Genomic DNA, 17,262 nt, shown 5'->3' on the forward strand with positions numbered 1-17,262 from the left:
AAACTGAAATCAGTCACAATGAGTAAAACAAAAAATGAATGTGGGGATTCATTCAAATACTCAAATGTGTTTAAAAAAGATTTATTTATTTATTTTTGTGGGGGAGGGACAAAGCAGACTCCCCACTGAGCGAAGAGCCTGTTGTGTGGGACCATCCCATGACCCTGATCATGATCTGAGCCAAAATCAAGAGTCCAACACCCAACTAACTGAGCCACCAAGATAGCCCCAAATTCTCAAAAATATTAGTGGTTTCATACTAGTTTCTTTCCTCCCCCCCACTTTGAAAATGATCACCAGTTAATCTGTATAGTATTTTACATAAATAAACCCCACACTAAGAGCTTCTTTTTTAATCATTGGCTCATTAAAACAATCTCTGCTGGGTGTACCTGGCTGGCTTAGTCAAAAGAGCATGTGTCTCTTGATCTCAGAGTCATGAGCTGGAGTCCCATGTTGGGTGTAGAGATTACTTAAATAAATCTTTAAAAACAAAACAAAAAACTCTGCTGGTTTCCCTCACTCCATGTAAGCAGGCAGGCCAGGGTGGCGTTGGTGATAGTTATTGGCTAGTGCTTCCCCGCACTGGGTTACCCTATTATAGGAAAGCCTCCTGCTCTATAGAGACAATTTAGGATGAGGAACCAGGGACTGTGGCAATGATGAGCTGAGGAAGACACATCACAGTCTCTTCCTGTCCATTAACCTAACAGCCTTGTGTCACACTAAACCAAATAAAAGAAATAAACAAAGATAAAAGTAATTGAGAATATTAAGGAAATGACACAAAGTGGTTAATAAACCTATAGAGATCATTGGCTTGTCCCTTATGAGTTAAATTCTATAGGCACATAGTGTATTAAAGAAAAGGTACTGGGTCTCTGAATACCACATGTCTCTGACATTTTACAGACCTTGGGATCAGATGTGAGTACCTAGTCAATCCAGCACCGTATGCTGCCACTGTAATTAAGACTAAGTGAAAAGCCTTCTAATAAGTGTGTCATAGAAAAGGCTGTGATTCATCTACCTACAATGGAATTAGAATTCTGGACCTGTGTTGCCAATTTCTTTGCCATTAGAGAAGACTGAATTGTACAAAATACATTGTTATTTTTAACTCAGGTCTAAGATTTTTCTTGGTAAATGAATACAATCTTCATGTAATTACTATTATTATTATTATTATTTAAAGATTTTATTTATTTGACAAAGAGAGAGACAGCAAGAGAGGGAACACAAGTAGAGGGAGTGGGAGAGAGAGAAGTAGACTTCCCACCAAGCAGGTAGACCCCCACCAATGTGGGGGTCAATCCTAGGACCCTGGGATCATGACATGAGCCGAAGGAAGATGCTTGATGACTGAGCCACCCAGGCACCCCTTTATGTAAGTATTAATCTGACATCTGGTGTTTTACAACAGCTAAAAAAAAATAAAGTATTCATAAGAATATCAAATATTTGTTGCTAAAGGAAGCATGTGAAGTGAAATGTCATTTCTTTGTTTCTTGCTGAAGACCCATCCCAATTCCTATACTAAGTGTGCTGCTGATTAATTTTCAAACAATGTAGAGTAATTGAATTTATTTACATATTTTTCAAAACTTACTGGAACCTAGAAACATTCTGTGAGTAGCAGGAATCATTATTTTGTTTGAGGATTATCTATGTTGGAGGAAGGTGTTGGCATATTAGCTCTGGGTTGGAATCAACACACATGCTGTGACTTACTTGCTAAATGACCTGAGGCAGGTTACTTAAACTCTCCAAGCCTAGTTTCCTCCAGTGTAAAATGGGGATAATAACAGTATTGGTCCTGAAGGACTTTTAACTTTTTTTTTCTTTGAAAAAATTACAGATTTACAAGAAGTTGTAAGAATAGTACAGTGAGGTCCCCTGTATCTATCACCTGGCTTACCCCAATGGGGGAATCTTATTTATAGTGCATGATCAAAACCAGGGAATTAATGGGCAAGTACAACTAACTAGGCTATAGCTCTTAGCAAATTTTGCCAGTTTTTGCACACACTCATTTTTTGTATCGTATTGTTTTTGTTTTCTTCTCTTAAGTAAGCTCTACACTCAATGTGGGGCTGAAACTCTCAACTCCAAGACTAGCAGTCACATGCTCTACCAACTGAGCCAGCCAGCCAGGCATCCCTTTTATGCTTTTTTTTTTTTTTTTTTTTTTTGGTATAGTTCTGTGTGTAATTCTGAGGTACCTTATCACATATAAGCTTCACTACCATCAAGATACAAATATGTGGATTAAATACAAGTAAGCATTTAAAGTGCATAGCACAAGAGGTAGCATGTAGAAGGAACAAGTAAATGTTACGTATCATGATTATTAGATGAAATCATATGAGCTCACTTATTCGGTGCTTCCTACTTTCATTTGTTCCTTTGTTGGTTGACAGAAATAGTGTTTTAGAAGCTAGAAGCAAAGCACTGTGTATTAATCATGTTTCCACTTTTTCCCTATGTTTTATGGTGCTTCAACATCCTGGGGTCTTACACACAAAGGGAGTGGCTGCTCCTCCAGGATTAGCTAATTCCTAGAGATGGCCAACAACTTGCCTGTGGAATTGCCTTTGACATGCAAACCCACCCCCATATGTCTCCTTAGATCAGACTCCCAGAGTTATTGGCCCCCAACTCCCTCTACCTGCTCCTTGGCTGTAGATTTCCACTTCTTGTTGTGTTTGGAGTTGAGTCTGATCTCATTCTCCTGTTGCCATAGTCTTGACATCTATACCTATGACAACAGTCCTGAATAAATTCTTCCTTACCAGTGGCAGAATACCTTTTCTCCTTTATGAACTCCGGGCCCAGTCTTTACTAGACAACACTGGTGTGCATTTCCCAGCATTCAGGGAGCCTTCTAGGGGTCTTCTTGATTGCCTGGGGTGAATGGTGAGGGGGCCTAATTAAAGGGTATACCATTTCTTCCAGTATTTCTTTGCCATTCCTTATTTGAAGAACAAAGAGAAATCATATTTTTAGATGCAGAAAAATTGGTATGTAGAAAAACTTCATCAAAGGGTTAAAATAAGATAATCACAATATCCCAGTAATCATTCCATTTATGCAATAAAGTTAACTTAAATGAGGATTCTAAGATGGGGATATACTTTTCGGATAAATGACCTTGCTCCCAGAGCCCATGTGTTTTTCCGAGGGCAGCATTTATCATATTGTGTCCCCATAATCTTTTTCTGAGGCTTGGCTCCTCCAGGGCAGAGATGAGGCAGGTCGGGGTAGGGAGGTGCCCACGGGATCTGGATAATCAGAAGCTCCAGGCAATATTTTGTCTCCTGGGATAAACCACACCTGCCGGAAGTTAATTCTTGTGCCTCTTTGGGAAATACCAATGCTTTACTGCCACCTGCTGGTCAAAATGTGTTTTGTCATATTTCTTCATTTCCCTTTTTTGGTCTTGGTCAAAAGGATTTGAGAGAAATTAAGTCTCAATCAGATCAGCAATCCCACATCACCAGTAGCAACTGACATAGATAGAAAAGTATATAACTCGTAAGAAACTTTCCAAGGTTGTGTATGCATGTATATGTCTATTTATATCACACACAAATGAATACTGTTCTGAATCTGTAAGGGTCCAAAACCAGATAATTATAACTTATATTTCTACAGGTTTTTGAAAAATAGTTCATAAAGTGCTTTCACATTTGGTCACTCTATTAATTTGAGAGGCAAGTAGGGATGATTGATAAAATGATATATATATATGCATATATATATACACACACATATATATATATATATACAAATATATAAATATATATATTTATTTATTTTTAGAGTGAGGGTAGGGAAGGGAGAGAGAGAAGCAGAGAGAGAATCTTAAGCAGTCTCCATGCTCAGCACAGAGCCAATGTGGGGCTCGATTTCATGACCTTGAGATCATGACCTGAGCAGAAATCAAGAGTTAAATGCTCAAGCCACCCACGTGCCCCAAGAAAATATTTTATAGCAATTCCTTAAAAAGACAGGGAATTATCAATGAGCCCTTAAACTTCCTCACAGGTGTTTTATCCTACTAATCTTCATTTTTTAAATTTAAAATCAATGAATTAACATATAGTGTATTATTAGTTTCAGAGGTAGAATTTAGTGATTCATCGGTTGCATATAATACCAAGTGCTCATTCCATCAGGTTCCCTCCTTTATGCCCATCACACAGTTACCCTATCCTCCCAACCACCTCCACTCCAGCAACCCTCAGTTTGTTTCCTAGAGTTAAGAGTCTCTTGTGATTTGTCTCCTTCTCTGTTTTCATCTTATTTTATTTTTCCTTCCCTTCCCTTATGTTCATCTGGTTTGTTTCTTAAATTCCACATATGAGTGAAATCATATGACATTTCTCTTTCTCTGACTGACTTATTCTTTTTGGCATAATACCCTCTAGTTTCATCCATGTCATTGGAAATAGCAAGATTTCATTCTTTTTCATGGCTGAGTAATATTTTATATATACACCACCTCTTCCTTATTCATCCACTTGTGGATGGGCTCTTTCCATATCTTGGCTATTTTGGACATTGCTGCTATAAACATTGGAGTGCATGTGTCCTTTTGAATTAGTTTTTGTATCCTTTGAATAAATAACTAGTAGAGCAATTATTGGGTCATAGGGTAGTAATATTTTTAACCTTTTGAGGAACCTCCATACTGTTTTCCAGAGTGGCTGCACCAGTTTGCATTCCCACTGACAGTGTAAGGGGGTTCCCCTTTCTCCACATCCTTGTGAACATCTGTTGTTTCTGGAGTTGTTAATTTTAGCCATTATCACTGTGCGAGGAGATACCTCATTGTGGTTTTGATCTGTGTTTCCCTGATGACAAGTGATGCTGAACATTTTTTCATGTGTCTGTTGGACATTTGTATGTCTTTTTGGAGAAATGCCTGTTCATATCTTCTGCCCATTTTCTTGACTGGATTTTTTGTTCTTTGGGTGTTGAATTTGGTAAATTCTTTATAGATTTTTGATATTAGCTCCTTATCTAATAAGACATTTGCAAATATCTTCTCCCATTCTTTCGGTTGTCTTTAGTTTTGTTGACTGTTTCCTTTATTGTGCAAAAGCTTTTGGTCTTGATGAAGTCCCAGTAGTTCATTTTTGCTTTTCTTTCCCTTGCCTTTGAAGACCTAGTCTAGGAAGAAGTTGCTGTGGCTGAGGCCAAAGAGGTTGTTGCCTGTGTTCTCTAGGATTTTGATGGATTCCTTTCTCACACACCGGTCTTTCACCCATTTTGAGTTTATTTTTGTGTATGGTGTCTTTTTTTCATTGGATATTTCTTCCTACTTAGTCAAAAATTAGTTGACCATGGAGTTGAGGGGCCATTTCTGGGTTCCCTTTTCTGTTCCATGGATCTCTGTGTCTGTTTTTGGGTCAGTAAGATACTGTCTTGATGATTATAGCTTTGTAATGTATCTTGAATTCGGGATTGTGATGCCACCAGCTTTGGTTTTCTTTTCCAACATTCTTTTGGCTATTCTAATAATTTTTTAAAAGTTTTATTTTTATTTTTAAGTTATTTCTATATCCAACATGGGGTTCAAACTTACAATCCTGAGATCAAGAGTCATGTGGTCTACCAACCGAGCCAGCAACTTGCTCCTGTCCTATTGACTTTCTTTAACTTTTCTAGAATGATCCCATATTTAATAATCAGTAAACAAATATATATGTATAAAATATATGTGTGTGTGTGTGCATTAATACCTTGTGCATCATATTCAGTTTATGGCTTAAGATAATTGTGGTGATGATGCTAAGGTACAGAGAATTGATGGCATATGGCTAAGAGCATTACCCCCTGAAATCAGAATTTGAATGCCAGCTCTGACTCTTATTGTCTTATTTTAATTTAATTTATTTTATTTTAATTAATTTAATTGACTTATTCTTATTTTAATGAAGTTACCTAATCTCTGGGCTGCAATTTCTTCCTCTGTAAATGGAGGTACCTATCCCACAGGATTGTGGGATAATGCTAGTAATAGTACTTATTCTATAGGACTGTGATGAGAAATGAGTTAATACCTACACAGTGCTTAATGCATACATACATATATAATATATACATATACATAATACATATATACATATACATAATACATATACATAATGGTATGTAAATGAGTTATTTTTGTAAAATAATTGGACATGTCTGGTACAACACAGCAAGCACTATATAAACATTTATTACAGAAAACAATCATTATAATAATTAATATTACCATGTGCCAGGTTCTAAAGTTAGCACTTTACCCGCATTATTGCTTTTCATCCTCCCACCGTCCTCCGTGAAGGGTATTACTTAATCTCTGTTTTATTTATGGGGAAACTGAACCATGAGTATGCTTAAGTAACTGGCCCAAAGTCTCACAGTTAATATGTAGCAGAGCTGAAATTCAGTTAACACGTCTCTGTCTAGAAGTTACTTTACAGAGCGCGTGGATGGTTCGGTAGGTTAAGCATCTGACGTCAGCTCAGGTCGTGATCTCAGGGCTCCACGCCTGGACCAAGTTGGACCACATCAGGCTCAGTACTCAGCAGGGAGTCTTGTTTCTCCTTCACACCCCTATCCCCCGCCCCCACCCCCCACCCCCGCTCATGTGTGCTGTCTCTCTCTTTCAAATAAATAAATAGATAAAATCTTTTTAAAAGGTCACTTTACTAACCCACACCTGTCCCTGTTGCTTTATACCATGTCATTAATTTATCAAGTTAATTCTACACTGTCATGTCCTCTGTAACCCTAATGATCTGCATAAACTCCCAATTTTGTGTTTCTTTTTTAGGTTTTTGGCATATATTCAGATGAAACTTAATTTGTTGATAACTGTGTCGTATGAGGATACGTTTAATGCCAAATGAAAAACCATGACTATGTTTGATCTACATATGAAGATAGTAAAGAAGTGGTTATGCCCACAATCTGCCCTTTTTCTTTAAGAGGCTGTTTCAACAAATGAATGCCATGACTTCGGTGAGTAAATGTTCCTTCACTATGATCTCACATTAAATTCTCACAAAGTCAAGTGAAGCTGGAAGTATATGTATTTCAGTAAATGACAGGATCTCGTCCAGACCCTACCTCAAAACATCTAGAAGGTCAATGTGCATTCTTGGGACTCTAATACTTCCTTTGGTTAATTTTAATTTAAATTAAATTTAATTTAAATTAATTAATTAAATAAAATAAATTTTAATTTAATTTAATTTTTAATTTTATTTTGTACTCTTAAATATTTTTAATTATTACAAGAGAATTGTTAATAGCTATTGCTCTATCCGCGGGAGGGAAGAAGAAGGCTCTTCCAGCATCAAGATACATTCAGTCAGCAACCTCCACCTTAAGTACAAGTGTACAATGCTTCTCTACCCCAACTCCACTGGGGGGTCCAGTACACAATTCCATCAGTCCTCTTCCTATCCTATATGTCCCCGGGTGTCTTGAAGTATTGTGTGCATTGGGCAACCAAATGGGAAGGGGGGTGGTCTGCAAGTTCTTCTAGGCAATCCATGGGAGAGGATGCAGCAGGAATTGAGTCCCCATGGATCCCAGGGTGGGGGGCAGTTATCAGAGCGCCCTGTGCAGGTGGTGGAAACACACCCTGGAATCAAAGAAGGGCAAATGACAAGTGATGATGGCTCAGTTTCCAAGCAGTTGTTGGGCCCTGCATCAGTCGCCTTTGTGGTGGCCCTTCCTCTGACCCACCCGCCTCGCTCTTCTTGAACAATATCTCCTTGCTCCCAACACAGCCCTTAAACTTGTCTTTTTAATTTTTAAGGCTCCTTACCTTCTCTGAAGTTAAATCCCTAACTCTGTTTTCTCTGATCATTTTTAGTCATTTTGTCCTATAGGGAAAACGTCCACTACATTTTTAGACTTGTGGTTCTATGAAGCAAATTGCATTCAATGGATGATGCAGTTCTAGTGGTATAGTGATCTTATTTTATAATTATACTTTTATGTGATTTCTTGAAAAATGTCTCTTTCCCTCATGAGACTATAAATGAAAAGGAATTGACTCTATTTTCATTCACCATTGTAACCCCAGCGCCCAGCACCATGCCTGGAACATAGTTGGTGTTCCATAAATATTTGCTGAACAAATAGATTTTACCTGAGTTTGCCTTTAAAGCCCATCTTGAAGATTTTATGTGTATATATTTTTTAATATTTTTATTTATTTATTTGACAGACAGAGATCACAAATAGCAAAGAGGCAGGCAGAGAGAAAGAGAGAGAGAGGAGGAGGAAGCAGTCTCCTCCCTTCCAGAGAGCAGAGAGCCTGATGCTGGGCTCGATCCCAGGACCCTGGGATCATGTCCTGAGCCAAAGGCAGAGGCTTTAACCTACTGAGCCACCTAGGTGCCCCTTGCATATATTTTTAAAGATTTTATTTATTTATTTGACAGAGAGAGAGAGACAGAGAGAGAGGGACAGAGACAGTAAGAGAGGGAACACAAGCAGGGGGAGTAGGAGAGGGAGAAGCAGGCTTCCCACTGGGTGGGGAGCCTGATGCAGAGCTTCATCCCAGGACCCTGGGATGACCTGAGCCAAAGGCAGAGGCCTAATGACTGAGCCACCCAGGTGCCCCTTTACTACTCATTTGTAAAAGTCTGAATCAAACAGTTATTTGCAAATGGAACAAAATACAATTTGTACTTTGAACCCCTGTAACATATACAAGTGCATGCACACACACACACACACGCACACACACGCACACAGTCAGCCTCCTCTTTCCACCCTGGTTACAACTTTGATACTTCATTTCTTGATTTATATTCACCAATGGGGAAGAAGAAAAGCCAGAAACTTCAAAACACACCAGGAACAATTTTATGTCACATCAGATGGAAAAAATCCACAAAAATTTCTTTGCAAACTCTCTAGTAAGTTTTAAGATATTAAATGTTGGGGACTTCAGTTAATTAGTACTTGACTTCTAGAGAAAAGTTTGGAAGGTATAAAACTTTCATCTCTGAGCCAGCAGATATGTTTCTTAACTGGAAATTTTCCTAGACCTGTCACATGGAGGAAAAACAAAAGATGGTCAAAAGAAAAAGCCTGTGTATTCTCAAATCTTCTATTGGTAGACAAAACAATAACAAGAACTCAGAAGTTTTAAGATCTAGCGTCATTTTATCAGCAGTCATTGCTTGAGTGAAACTTTCATGAAGAGTGCCTAGAGACCAGTGTAGTAAATGCTTAACTCATTTAAAAATAAGATTATTAAAAATTATGAAGACCTCTAACACGTAGAGGAACTACTCTATATAGTTAAAGGAATATGTCATTTAAGCCTTATATTTGGCTGAATGCACTAGAAATACAAACATCATGACCTAATTAAAAGGGATTTATTTTTCTTACCCAAGAGGAAGTCTAGAGGCAGTATCATCAATATCTCAAGATCCTTCTATCTTTCCAGTTTGCTTTTCTTAAGGTGCAGTGTTCATGTTTGTGATTGCCTCGTGATCACAGTGAAGCTGCACTACCACCACCATAACATCCATTTTCCAATTAGGAAGAATAAAAAGAAAGAGAAGGACAGAGTCAAAAAGCTGAATCTGTCCTTTTTTATTAGAAGCCAATAGCTTTGCCAGGAACCTTGCCTCTGGACTTCTAATGACTATAACTACATCACATGGTGGCCCAGCTTAGGTGTGTTGTTACCCTGAACAAAATTCAGATTTTCTTGCTAGAAGTAAAGAGAGTGGCTATTCGGTTGATGACTAGCAGAATCTGCCACAAAAACACATTTTAAAATTAAACTCGGAAAGGATTTAAGTCCCAAGATCTTTGGAGGGAGTAAGAAAATGAATGAAGTTAACATTTTGAATAAAAGTTTCTTACAGGCTCAGTCTCAAGACAAAGATATTATCCATGTTCCCAGCTTTGGATAATTAGACATTGTTCAGCATAAGCTAGCTTGAGTGATTTTTATGCTATAGGATGCCTAAAAGGTGCAACCAAGGGGCATCTGGAAGCCTCTGCCTTCAGCTCAGGTCATGGTCTCAGGGTCCTGGGATTGAGCCCCACATAGGGCTCTCTGCTCAGTGGGGATCCAGCTTCTCCCCCCAACCCCCGCCTGCCTCTCTGCCTACTTGTGATCTCTCTGTCAAATAAATAAATCTAAAAAGAAAAGAAAAGGCCCAACCAGGGATAAACAGCTTCAAAAGAATTTAGCAATGATGCATGGTTGCTAGTTTTTGCAATTTCTATCCAATTTTAATACTAATGAATTCCTCACCTGATAACCAGTGGCATTCAAAGAAGTACTGCTCAAGTAGCCAAGTAATGAGAGATTCAATCTCTAACTTGTATCTCTTGAAATACTAAATATTCAAGGGGGATCATTTCATACTACCCAGCAACATCTATGGCATCCCTTATTTTCTGCTATTCACTCATAGATTTTGTGGTATTTTACAAAAGTATCAATCCACAATAAATTGGAACTTTTAAAAAGTGATCCTTCAACACAGAGTTTGAGAAAGTGCTGTTCTAGTCCAAAGCATTGATTTTGCATCTTGAAGGCCTCGAATAAGTCCAGTGGAGATAGAATCCCTCAGGGAGTCAGCATTCTTAATATTGGGGATGTGTGTGTCAGGGGATAGCATGGGAAAATTTACAATACAGTAATTTTAAAATTCATTGTACAATTCTAAAATGAAAGTGCAAAACTAAGTATTTCAGCTGGGGGTGGAGAAGAGGGGCTTGCCTTGTTTCCTTTGGCTTCCTTCTCTTACCATCATCGCTCCAGTGCTTTAGGGTTACACCCACCCATTCTTTCCTTAGGTCTCCAGGGGAAGGAAACAGGTAATGGTCAATTGACCAAAAGTAATACAGGGCAATAAATCAGAACTATTGAAACGCCATGGCTCCCCGGATATTCTCATGTGACATCAAATAGTAGTATCAGGTAGGAGAGTATTGGCCACCCATTGGATCCAACATAAATTATGACAGGTGAATGTTCATTAAATGAACATTCATTAAATGTAGAATTGATGACATTCTAAAAGAAATTGGATGTAAATCAGGTTTTATTTAATTGACAATATTCCTCTGTTGTAGAATATAGGACTATCCCTGGTACTTGGCCTGCTGAAACTCAGAGAGTCCTGGAGTGCCTCTAGATCAGGTTGAGTATCAGTTATTGTTACATAAAAAATACCCCTAAACTTCCAGTAAACATCATTTGTTATTTCTTCCAAGCCTGGGTGAGGTGGTGGCTGGCTGATCTCCATTGGGATTGCTGACTGTCTGAGGGTTTCTTGGAACCTCCACTGTAGGCTGCAGAGCTGGGTCAGCTCAGCTGGAACAGTTCTGTTCCACGTGTCATTTACCCATTTAAGACCAGCAGACATACCTAAGCGTGTTCTTCTCATGGCAATAGAAGAAATTCAAGAAAGCAAGCAGAAATCCTGGGACCTCTTGAGATGTAGGCTCAGAACTGGTCTACTGCTCTGGAAATCACCTCATTCAACTGGCCAAAGCAAATCACTTGGCCAAACCCAGCTTCAAAGGTGGAAGGGAGATTCTGCCTCTCTAGTGAAGGGAACGTACAGCCATTCTGGAAAGCAGCCTAGTGGAATAGAGTGAAATTAAATGTTTGCCTTAGGAACCAGAGGTCACATCCCTTGTTACATATTCCAAAGAAATGAATGCACAGGCCTATAAAGTAGAATGAATAAGGGTTTTCATTGTTGTATCAATGGAGAATAATGGATATCTCAGTTGGAGATAACTTAGAGGTTGAAAGCTAGTGGATAAATTAATTGTGGTGTACTTACACTTTGGAATACTATGCAGCACTTAGATGTATATATAGCAATACATATGAATTTTATGAACATCCTTTTACTGTGGAAAAAATAAGAAAGAGCATAAGATTTAAAACCAAATACCAGGGCTGCCTGGGTGGCTTAGTGGGTTAAGAATCTGCCTTCAGCTCAGGTCATGATCCCAGAGTCCTGGGATCAAGTCCCGCATCAGGCTACTTGCTCAGCGGGGAGCCTGCCTCTCCCTCTGCCTGCTGCTCCCCCTGCTTGGGTGCACGCTCTCTCTCTGACAAATAAATAAAACCTTAAAAAAATTCCCAAATACTATTTATGTTAAATGAATACACATAAAACATATAAGGGTAAATTTATATTTAAAGACATACAGCAGACATGTAAAAGTGGGTGTCCATTGGCAGAAAGGAGGTGATGGGCATGGAGACTAGCGGTATAGACCAATTTGGTTTATACTGGGGGTATAAACCAAAACAAAAAAATAGAGGAGCCATTCATGGGCCAATGTTGAAATATGTTGTGAACTAGAAACTATGAATGCAGTCTGAGGTACAAAATAATAACTAAGAAAAAATATCACAGAAACAAAAGCAAATTGTGAAGAGTGTCAGGTAGTTTGCTTCTCTAGGGCACTGGCCCTGCCCACTATACTAAGTCACTTTTGATCTGAAACCTCTCTGGCAAAAACTGCTGTTCACCTGCTCACCAGGCATTTCCCTTCTCTTCCATATTTATAGAGCCCCTTATTATTGGGAGTAATGTGTCCAACTTAGACAAACACACACACACACACACACACACACACACACACTATTCCCAGTCACACTCATAACAAGGGTGGGTATTGAGTTATAAACAGAAGTCATTGAATAGGGCTTTGGAGAAGTCCTTTTTTTTTTTTTTTTTTTTTTAAGATTTTAATTAATCTCTACACCTAACATGGGGTTTGAACTCACAGACCTGAGATCAAGAGTCACATGCTCTACTGAGCCAGCCAGACACCACATGGGAAAGTCTTCTTGTCCCATGCTCTTGTACAATGAATTGACCTGTAGGCTGGAAATAATGCTCTGAGATCAGCAGAGCAAAGATAGATGGAACCTGAGTCCTGAAGACCTGGTGAAGCCACTAAACCAGCTCTGGAAGCCTGTTTCTGGACTTCTTTAATGTAATAGAATAACCTCCTAATTTGTTTAATAAGCCATTGTAGACTAACTGCCATTACAAACCTTAATGCAATTCCTGATACACAATTCCTCATACCCTTTTTTCTTTAAAAATAAAAAAAAGAAAGAAAAGAAAGTCACTGTTGGGGTCCTTTATCAAAGGAATGAGACTGAGACAAAGTGAAAGTTATGTAAAGCTTTATTCTATGCCAGGCATTAGAAGTCAGACTGACCAGCCAGGGCCGCCTATGAAGAGAGCGACCCCCGTCCCAATCTCACAGGCTGGTTTTAAAGGGCATAACTGCAGACCCAAGGTATGTGGCTTCTATTGTTAAGGCGTTTACTCCCGGAATTGATACCCGGAACCCATACCAGGAACTACTGGGGCGTTTATTCCCGGAATGAAGTCCGTGGATGTAAACAACAATATGGCTACCTAGGCAATATGGAGTTGCTCTGGCTAAGCAGGCCCTAATAGTTAAACAGGTTTTGAAAGACCCTCGATTTGCACCCAAGAAGCAAACACCAAGCCTCCACTGGATGCAAGTTGCAAGAGGTTTATTGGTTACACAGGCGCCTGTGGACGCATCAGCCTTTGTGGGCTGAGCGCGCTGGGATAGATTGGGGAGCAGATTATATAGGGCAAGGTTGGGGTGGCGGGAAGCGAGCTTACAGAAGCAGATGCTTGGTTACAGGGATCTGATTGGTTAACTTAAATCAAGCATTGTCAGGCACTGGGTTTAAGGCAAGGACACAACGGTTTGTTCTGGTGGGCCTTGGCTCAGCACTCTGGAAAGTCCCAGGTACACTCTATTCCTCATTTGTCTTTTCTTTTGACAGACCGGGTGATCACAGACAATAGACATCCTGGTATGTGTTGCCATCCGGCTATGGGAACAATCAAGCCTTCAGCAAGGGGATAGGGGGTGCTTTGGGGACATCAGGTTACTTAAACAAGCCTTTAGCAAGGGGAGAGGGGTCTTTCAGTTTTAACATTAAATCGGCCCTAACAGTCACTCTTTTCTTCAAGACTAATGGCCAGAGGTTATAGACAGTAGCATGATGAGGCCAGAATCTAGGCTTAAATGGATTACTTCTAAGACAACCCAAAGAAACACTTTTTCAAGTAGTAGCTAATAAGTATTTATTCATTTGATAATAGTTAAAACTTGAAATTTTTCATCTATAAAAAGAGGACCTAGAAAGTACACTCTATCTTAAAGTTACCTCATAGATGGTATTTATTGATGGGATTTCTTATGCCCCAAAGGTGGAGAAAGTAGAAAAATAGAGTTTTTACTTTAAGAGGTTTTGATAAGTTCTTGGCTAGAGTCAAAATGCATTAAGGTAAGGTAAGTTTGAATTAAACTAAGGTAAGTCTGAATTTTTTTTTTTTCCCAGCACGTGTCTATTTTACATCAGGGAAGACATGCTATATCTTCTCACTAAACATCCTTTCATTACTAGATTACTGTTGCCTTGTCACTGGGTGCCTTGTAAAAGTGCTCTTAGGGACCAACGTATAATGTGTGCAGGACTGAGAAAAGGGAGATCCCTATTGCAGAACTCACTGCCTGTGACTGAAGATGTGGGCAAGTGACAGAAAGCATGCTGAACTGGGAATCCAAACATGATTCTTTTGTTTGGCTGTGTTCAGCAAACATTTAAGGATACTTGCTCTGTGACAGGCACTGTGCTGGACCCTGGGAAGGGACTGGCAAGGCATAGGCGCTGACCTCCATAGTTCTCAGGCACAGCATCTCAGGCTATAATTCTAATTGACCTTGGTGAAGGAAAGATGTTTCAAGAGGCCCTCACCAGTTTAAAGCCTGGCGAACAGATGCCAGTTCCACACAGCTGAAATACCAAAAAAATCCGCGGAACCAGAGCATTTTTTGCTTCTACTTCCACAGAATCTAGATGTTTATTTTCCCACTGGGGATGATCCCCTCTTCACCTCAGAACTAATGAATCTGCTTTTATTTCCTGGGGGCCCAAACTCACCAAATCAACAGAAATGGTAAATAAGTAGAGCATCAGAAAACTATGTTTTAGTCCCGATCTAGCATTATCTCTATAAATCTTGACAAATTATTTTTGGAGTTTCAGCGTTCTCATCTATAGAGTGCTATAAAATGAAGAACTACAAAGTGAACTCTGCAAAAAGTGTGAAAACTTTTTGCTAGTAGGTGAAGGGGTACAGGATAGGACACTTTCCCCCTCATGTGACACTTTGGCTTGTGGATTATCTCAAGCTTAAGTTGCTTTAGACTCTGAGGGCTCAAGAGAAACTTTTGTCCTCCCTCAACCACACAGAAGAATCTAAACCGGGGTCTTTCCCAGAATGACTGTTATTCAGATAAATTTTATCAGAGTGAGCCATCTGTATGATAAGGCAAACATCTAATTACCAAACATCTGCTCATCTTTTTAAATTTTATTTTACATCTGCTCATCTTATCACAAAGTGCATTCCTTTCATCTGAAGTCCCGGACTCCTACTTCCTTTTTAGTTCAGAATGACATATATACCTCATTGTGCCTATCTTTGGAATTTTCATGTCTATGTGTAGTTTCTCATACCTATGCGTATTAACTTTTATTTTTCTCTGTTAATCTGTCTCGTAAATCTGATTCTTCATGCAGCTAGAAGGACCTTGGAGGAGACAGGAATTCTTGCTCCCCGACACAGGCAAGTGCAAAAACCCAAGACCAGAGGCAGCGACCTTAAAACTACCCACAAGATTAGGCAGCTGCTTTCAGATAGACTCTTCAAGCGCGCCGTAACCTAGTGTTCAGGTAGAGAGACTGCGCATGTGTTTTAAGGCCCTTCCCGGTACCCGTAACTTCCCTTTAGGTTTTGGCCCCGCCCACCACCAGCGCCCTCGTTTCCGGTTCAGCCCAGGAGGCTTCCGAGTGTTTCTGCTCTCCGCTTCTCTGGGTCGACCATTTCTCCAACGTTTTTGCAGGTCTTTCGGTTGGTGGGGAAGGTAGTTGCCAATAAAGTTTCCCCGTTTGAAAGTCTGGAGGATTGAGCCGGGCGCATCCTCTGTCCCCTTGTTCATTGTCCTCAGTTTTTCTAGGCTACAGGCAAGGAGTCTCAAGGCGTGATGGCCAGGGGCCGGTCCGGCCCGGCCGGTCTGAGGCCAACTTTCGTTGCCCGCGCTCTCTTATGGCTTTTGGCCCCGCAGGCGTCCGCCTCAGCGTGAGCGCAGTCCCTCCGCACCCACGGGCCGCCCTGTGCTGGACCCCATGGCCTCCGAGGCTCCGTCGCCTTCATTGTCGCCGTCGTCACCTTCCTCCCCTGAGCCTGAACTGGCCCAGCTGAGGCGGAAAGTGGAGAAGTTGGAACGCGAGCTGCGGAGCTGCAAGCGGCAGGTGCGGGAGATCGAGAAGCTGCTTCATCACACGGAACGGCTGTACCAGAGCGCAGAGAGCAACAACCAGGAGCTCCGCACCCAGGTGCGCGGTCCGCCCCCAGCCCGGCGCCCCATCCAGCCCAAAAGGAGGTCTCCGAAGCCTCTGATAGCTTCGGAAGGGCTCCGTGGCAGGGGCCGAGGACTGTTTTATAGAGATTCTGAAAGAAAGAAAGGTTCACTTGGATTATAATTCCAAGTACGTTTGAAGCTAGCCTAAGAGTTCGGGTTCCTCGGGTTTAGATAAGTGTGCGAGCTGCTCGTGGGAAGTGAACTTCATTACCTTACCCTTATCATTCTCACGTGAGACGTTCCTTTGGCATTAGGAATATTAAAGCTCTGGACTTAGAGCAGAATTCCATTTATTACACACTTGGTGTGTGAACTGATGATGCTCAACCTTGGTTGTCCATAAAATGAGAGTGCTAGTACCACGCAAGTGAAGGTTAAATCAGATTAAGCATGAACGGTTTTAGAGTTTTACAAACTGTTGAACATTATGCTTGTGCCAGGTTATTTTTCTGCTAGAGTTTTCTGGTGAAAGTAGGGGGCTCTGTCTTTGTTAGAGACACTAATCAGTTAATTTCATATTCATAAAACAGAGTAAGGATTAGTATTTAAGTGTCACTTTTTTTTTTTATTTTAAAAAGGAGCATAATATTTTTTTTCCAGCTTGATTTGTTGGGTAGTTACACTCTTCCAACAAGTTATTTCCCTGTAATTATTAATGTAAACTGTTGTGTAGTCCTTTGTAATATATTGTAATATTTCCTAAAACTGCACATAAAGGTTGTATACTGAAAAACTGGCAAACTTTATTATGCTTTGTTATCAAAT

General features: G+C 40.1%; 1 protein-coding gene across 16 annotated transcripts in view; it reads left to right on the plus strand.

Annotated features, from left to right (window-relative positions):
- Positions 1-15,878: 15,878 nt before the first annotated feature.
- The window catches only part of AGGF1 (angiogenic factor with G-patch and FHA domains 1), a 133,063-nt gene continuing 131,679 nt past the window's right edge, over positions 15,879-17,262 (plus strand). For 14 of the 16 annotated variants that reach the window (XR_009354023.1, XR_009354021.1, XR_009354026.1 and 11 more), the window contains exon 1: positions 15,880-16,471. Coding sequence is in view for 4 of the 16 variants with exons in the window: in XM_059175286.1 (XP_059031269.1) it covers positions 16,262-16,471 (210 nt within the window). In the remaining 12 variants the exon portion in view is untranslated. Of the gene's footprint in view, positions 16,472-17,262 lie in introns of all 16 variants that reach the window. The other 2 variants (XR_009354031.1, XR_009354032.1) reach the window with 1 other exon arrangement.

The sequence above is a fragment of the Mustela lutreola genome, chromosome 5 (assembly GCF_030435805.1).
Source record: "Mustela lutreola isolate mMusLut2 chromosome 5, mMusLut2.pri, whole genome shotgun sequence".
NCBI lineage: Eukaryota > Metazoa > Chordata > Mammalia > Carnivora > Mustelidae > Mustela > Mustela lutreola.